Below are 7,043 nucleotides of genomic sequence, written 5' to 3' on the forward strand. Positions count from 1 at the left end.
AATTAAGTGCTCTGGAATGCTCATTCTTTGCAACGTTATCCACAATTTGTTATCCACACAGTTGGATGCCTTTGTGTAGTCAATAAAACATGGGTAATTCTTTACTTTCAGGCAAGATATCAGCAATATTATCCCACACTCCATGCCCTCTTCTGTATCCAACTTGAGTTTCTGGCAGTTCCCTGTCAACGCACAACAACACACAAGCCACGACAGTGTGACAAACTGACAGATGAGTGGTGGATAATGAACATTAACAGAATCTAAATTGTTATTGCTGTCACCAATGTTTGCTTAAATTTATTCACTACTAGAAACCACTTAGTCCAGCTATATGGATTGTAAGATGATTCTGTTGCAAATTAGTATTGGGACGGTTCCAACTGGAGTTTAGGGAGGATATTTGACCCCTCCTCATTTTGGAAGTAGGAGTCTGCAAATGAAGCCCCTCCTGGAGTAAGTGAAGTTGGAGGCTCAGTCTGCATTTCCCTATACACTAAGCAAAGTCACCCAGTGACAAACTGCCTTCCCTGTGTCGTGTAGCACTCTTACTTCTTCCCGTGTGAGTATGGAGGGTGTGTGGGTTTATGACAATAGGAGACAAGCTGATTGCTGCCTGATGCTGGATGATCATTAGACTATGGCAGGAAGACCTGACTATCTACTCCTGTGAAGATTATAACCTAGGAAACCCTATAAGGAAGTTCCACTCTTTCACGTGGGGTCAACATGACTTGGAAACTATTTGATGGCACACACCAGCACCAACTCTCAGGACAGACCTATCAGAGGGAGGAGCACAGGTTCCAGCAGCAAGTAAAATGTTCTCCCACCTCCTGCTGGTGTTGCCTTCACTTCTGATCTCCATCCTGGGGCTGGGAGTTGGGGGGAGGCTCAAATGGAAGGTACCAAACATTAAAAACAAAAACAAAAACCTGTCCCATTGAGTTGGTTCTGAACCATAGTAACTCTATAGGACAGATGTGAACTGCCCCACAGGATTTCCTAGGCTGAAATCTTTACGAGAGAAGATTGCTTCATCTTTTGCTCATAGAGTGGTTGGTGGATTGGAACCACCAACCTTTCAGTTGGCAGATGAACACTGTGCAACCAGAGCTCCTTGTATTGAATATAGAGGAGGAGATTTCATAGCTCTTATGTAAGCCTTGGTCAGAATGTCCATTTTTACTACTGATTTGAGTCCACTCTACATCAGATGGAGCTCTGGTAGCACAGTGCCTAAGGCATTTGACTGCTAACCAGAAGGTTGGTAGTTCAAACCCACCAGCCACTCTGTGGAAGCAAGACTGGGCAATCTACTTTTGTAAAGATTAACCACCTCCAAAACCCAATGGAGGTTGCTATGAGTCAGAATTGACTCAATGGCAGTGGGTTATATGAGATAACTAGAACAAAATAAAAATGATATATCATGAGTTCAACAGTAGTGACCTGTAAGACACTGTGAATTACTCACTGGAAAAGTTAGCAAAGGATAGCCTTCACCTTGCATTTGATATGGTGGTTAAGGTTCAATCAGTATCAGAGAGTCCATTTTTGAACTATGCTGGAGTCTTCAATGGTTTCAATACCCATGATGTTGGGCAGTATGACATCAATCATTGGCTCTAAAGTTCTCTGAGACACACAGACCTTGGTTCTAGGTTGCCCTAGGACCTCAAGGGTGCCACCTACTATAAAAATGGTTCTGATATGGTTCTGATTAAAAAGCAAATGGCATTCACTTCTCGATCCCTATTCCTTCCATTCCTGATCATTTTTCATCAGGATTACATCCTCTCGGATAGTTTACAAGGGCAAGTGGATCTTTAGTTGGTGTTACAGGAACAGTAGGCTTCTGCATGGGCAACCAGCCTATCAGATGGGTTTCTGAGGCATCAGTATTTCATTTCCCAAAAAGGTACTTGTCTCTTCATTTGTTGAAAACTGAGTGTCTTCTAATGTTGGGGAACCATAAACCAATACAGCTTGAGATGAAATTACCCAAAGAGAAACATAAGGCATAGTCTCCAAGTCACATTAAAGAACAAATAGGTGAGATTCAGTTTCTCTCCTGCGGAACATGGAAGAAGGGGAGGGACACTCTCTCACTCTCTGCAAATAAGATCAGTTTTAGGCCTATTCCAGCCACTAGTATCTTATTTCTTGACTCTGCCTCACTTACACATTTCCATTGGTGGGTGATCTTGGAAGATTACAGGTATAGATTCCTGTGTCAATTTCAAATTGACATTATGGAGGGAAAATATCTAGCACCCCACAGCGGACTTAGTATCCTTCTAGAGAGTTCATTCTTAAGGCTCATACAAATGTGATTAGAGGAGGATTACACAGAAGCAAGCAACATCCTGTGCTTAGCCCATCTGTGCCTTGCTCTCCCTGTGGACTCAGGCAGAAAGACACAGAGGCTGCGTGCTCCTGTGCTCTAGTGAAAAGATAAGACCAGTTGACCAAGAGACCCTTCACAGGAGCGTTTCATGCAGTTCAACCTAGGAGCCTCACCTTCAGAGGCAACACCTCTTTGTTGATGGAAAAGAAAGAAGCCATGGCTTTAGTCCAGGAACAAAGACCAGCCACATTCCCACATACACGTTTGGCTGTTTCGATGTTATAGTCTGCCATTTCAAAGTAAGGACTCAAAAATTCTATCACTTCTTCATTGATTGTGTCTTTGGGGAATTGCTGTGAAAGAAAGCAGTAAAATAAAGTCAAAATACTGTTTTCCATGAAGTCACCATATTCACATTTACCATTCAGGTTGCAACTATGGAGCATCCAAAACTGAATGAATGGCACCTTATTTTGCAATACTTCAGGATATCACACAAAATTGCTGGGGTGACAGCACAATATGCAGTGATAGCAAGGAAGTCTGTTACAGTACATCTACCTTCTGTAGACAAGAAACCCCACCCCTCAAGAAACTTTCTGGGATTAATGGAGAGAGTAAATTGTTTAGGTAATGAACACTAATATGACTATCAGAATTTCCAAAGCAGTAAAAATTTCATGTCATTAATTCTAAATAGATGAATTACAAAACTCATAAAATCAGCAATGAAAAACAAACACACACACACACAGGTACATCCAGCTTAAGGACACATATATTTAGCATTTAGGGACAAGGAAATGCTAAATAAATTAGGACAGAAGTGCTATTCAATTCACCTGAAATGTGAAGATAATAACTTAGACATTAGGCCTTGAGGCTGATGAATTAATTTTTAATCATATAACTATCAAGAATATGAATGAATTATTATCTTCTGGGGGCATAAAAATTTAAAGTGGTAACAGAAATGGATTAAGAATTCCTTTCTGAATCTAAAGGGAAGACTGGCCAAACAATGAAATTGGAGCTTTTAAAAGTGATGTTTGATCATCTCAAGGAGGATGATTAAATGCCTTTAAAGTAGAAATAAATTTTACCACCTAAATAATTCAGTAAAACAAGCCTTCACAGTACACAGGGAATGTAGGGTCCAAAACACCCTCCTTCAGAACTCTTTTAACTCATTCCTTTTGTGAGAATTGAAGGACAGTGAAATCAGAAGAAAACCCCAAAGAATGTCTGGGAGCAATTAAAGGGTGGTGGCAACATAAAGACAAATAGCAAGCGAGCTGCAAGGGCAGTAATGCCACCACGTAAAGGAGAAAGCTGCCTGGGCTACCTGGGAGGGGATGGGAAAGAAGAACGGAGGGAAGGGCTGGGTGCAGGAAGTAGGAAGAATGCTGTTACAGTGTGGGGACTGCAGTAAATGTCACAAAACAGAATGCATCTGGACTATTGAATGGAAAACCAATTTGCTCTGTAAACTTTCACCCAAATCACAATTAAAAAAAAAAAAAAGAAAATTAAAAAATTTCCATTAAAAAAATTCCATTTTCACATTTTTCTGTGAAAACTTTTGAGTCCCCCTCCATTACTACTGCCATACCACAGCACAGAGTTAATCAAAACTTCCTCTCCACTAAAATAGCTTACTAGGCCTCCACTGTGGTACTTGTATCATTGTTGTTGTATACAAAGTCAAGTCCTACTCAGAGCGATGTCATGTCAGTGTTGTTAGGTGCCATCAAGTCAGTTCATACACAGTGACTTCATGTACAAGAGAATGGGACACTGCCTGGTCCTATGCCATCCTCACAATTGGTGCTATCATTGAGCCCATTGTTGCAGCTACTGCATCAATCTACCTCATTAGAGAGTCATAATTCTCACAGTCAAGTGTTTGTGCCCTAGTAGTTTCACAAGCTACTTACTGTTGTAGGTGTTATAGGGTGCCTCAGAAAACGCATTAGCATTGCAGTTACTTGAGCAATACTGGATTAAAAACTGAAGGTAAGGCAGCATAAAGTTCAAGTTTAAGAAAAAGATGTGGGTTGATTATTCCTAATTGCTTCTACCTTCATGCCTCACACTGTATCTCAGCCCATAACAGTCTGGCTTGTCCATGTTCAATATCCTTTCTCTTACTTTTTCTGTGACAGTTCAAACCCACCAGCCACTCCTCAGAAGGAAGACTAGGCAATCTACTGCCGTAGTAATACTGCCTTGGAAACCCAAGGAAGGGTTGCTATGAGGTGTATCGACTTGATGGCACTGAGGTTTTTTGTTTTTTGTTTTTTTTTTGGGTGGTAAAAATACAGATAACAAAACATTTGCCATTTCTACAATCTTCACATGAACAGTTCAGTGACACAAATTATGTTCTTCAAGTTATTCAACCATCACCAGTAACCATTCCTGAATTTTCCATCGCGCTTAACAGGTAAACTGACTTACTTTCGATTTTCCCTTCCTTCTGAAAACTCTACTCCCTTGGCTTCCTCACTTTATTCTCTTGGTCCTTTCTTTATGGATTTCTGATGACCTGATTCTTCTGATTCTTCTATGTGTTCCCACTTTTATTTTCTTACCTCTTATATGCTAGCATTCTTCAGAACTCAATCCACTACCCTCCTCCCTCTCTTTGTGTAATTTCATCTACTCTTGTGGCTTCAACTTCCATGTATATGTTGATAAATATCACAGCAATATATTCAGATGCATCATTCGAACCCTTAGGGTTCTACACCAAGCCTCCACCTGGATCTCTTGTGGGCAACTGGAATTGGAAATTGGAATTCGTAATGTTCCGCATTTGATATACTAACTACCAACATTCTGGCTCTCTAGTGCTGCTGTAACAGACGTACCACAAATGGACGGCTTTAACATGCAGGGATTCATTCTCTCACAGTATGAAACCAAAACCAAACTCACTGCCATCGAGTCAGATCCAACTCAGAGTGACCCCTCCTTGGGTTTTTTCCAAGGCAGTATCACTACAGAAGTAGATTGCCCAATTTTCCTTCTAAGGAGTGGCTGGTGGGTTTGAACCACCAGTCTTCTCATTAGCAGTCAAATCCCTTAGGCACTAGGCTACGAGAGCTCCCCTCTTATAGTATAGGAGGCTAGAAGTCTGAGTTCAAAGTGCTGGCCCTAGGGGCTGGGTGAAGGCCCCTTGACCTTGGGCTTCAGCTCTGCCTCTTATTCCCAGAGTTCCACTGGAGCTGGAGGCGTCTCTTCACTCAGGCAACTGCTGGCTGCTGAGGCTGACAAACCCAAGGTCCACAGTCCCAAGTTTATCAAGCAACAAAGCAGGCCACCAGCTCAAGTCCAGAAACAGTCCCCAGATCACAAGGCAACATGGCAGTTATGGCAGAATGAAGCCTTGGCTAAATGCAGGATCTAAGCATGCCAAAAAGCTCAGAGACCTTTCTCAAGCTTCTCCTTCTATACTGGAAGCAGACCATATCCCCAAGGAAGCTTCTCAGCGATTTCACCATGGAGCTGATTACCGGTCTAATCATGGGGAATCACTTCATCCAGCTGCCCAGCCGCTCAAAACCAGGCCCAGCCAAGTTGACACACAACCTAACTACTACAACCACCAATCTTCCTCCTCTATTCTCTGTCACAATTATTTCCATCCAGCACCAAAGTTAGAAACCTGAGCGTCTTCCCTGCTCTCTCATTTTCCTTCCTTAACATGTAACCAATGAAATACTGGAGGTGTTTCCTTCTAAACATTTTCTGCTCCACTAACTTCTCTCACCTCACTTCAAAATTCAAAGCTTTGTCAGATCTTATCTGTTATATTGCAAAATAACTTCCTAGCTTTCAGCCTTTCTGCCTTCAAATCCATTTTTCAGAATGAACCGAAGAGCCCTCCTATAATGTACATCTAGTTGTGTTTCTCCTCCACTGAAAACACTTCATAGAAGAGTTTTGATGTAAGTTGCAGGAGATTTTGTAGTGTCCAAGCAATCCCCCTGCTAAGTACAACCAGAACACTTAGACAAAGCCTTAAAAACAACTCTACCAAGGGAGCAGGACTGCAAGATACGATCCTTGGAAGGAGGAAACACAGGGGGAAATATATATATATATATAAAACATACACGGCACAATAAAGAGACATTTGTGTATCCTGATAAGAGGACTCTATCAATAATCTCAGGCCAATAAATAGAATTTGACAGTTTAGGTGAAACAGACTCATTTTTTGAAAAATAAAATTTATATTAAAGAAAAAAAAAATCCAATCTTCTATATTGGGCAATCCTACTTCCGTAGTGATAACTGCCTCGGAAACCCAAGGAGGGCTCGCTATGAGTCGGGGCCGACTCGACAGCAAATAACAACAACAACAACATACCTATTAATCTAAATCTGTGTAAGAAACAGCCAGATTTCTCCTGAGAAGAGAGGATGGTGAGACTTTGTCTCATGCATTTGGGACATGGTATTAGGTGAGACCGGTCCCTGAGAAGAGACATCGTGCTGGTGAAGCAGAGGGCCAGAGAAAAAGAGGAAGACCCTCAGCCAGGTGGATTCACACAGAGGCTGCACCAAGGGACCACACAGCAACCACGGTGAGGAGGGCACAGGACCGGCTCGACGGCATCTAACGACAACACCAACACATCTGTTAAAAAGCGGTTACCAAGAATAAATAAAAAAAGCTCCAGAC

At 41.8% G+C, this 7,043-nt stretch overlaps 1 protein-coding gene across 1 annotated transcript in view; it reads right to left on the reverse strand.

Annotated features, from left to right (window-relative positions):
• LOC103211144 (dynein axonemal heavy chain 5) overlaps window positions 1-7,043 on the reverse strand; it is a 240,282-nt gene that overhangs the window by 80,876 nt on the left and 152,363 nt on the right. Inside the window, exon 26 of the mRNA XM_007957061.1 lies at window positions 2,524-2,703. Within this exon, the coding sequence (XP_007955252.1) occupies window positions 2,524-2,703 (180 nt within the window). The remainder of the gene's footprint in view (window positions 1-2,523; window positions 2,704-7,043) is intronic.

Source organism: Orycteropus afer, unplaced genomic scaffold (genome assembly GCF_000298275.1).
Source record: "Orycteropus afer afer isolate SDZICR_OR568_19922 unplaced genomic scaffold, OryAfe1.0 scaffold00700, whole genome shotgun sequence".
Taxonomy (NCBI): domain Eukaryota; kingdom Metazoa; phylum Chordata; class Mammalia; order Tubulidentata; family Orycteropodidae; genus Orycteropus; species Orycteropus afer.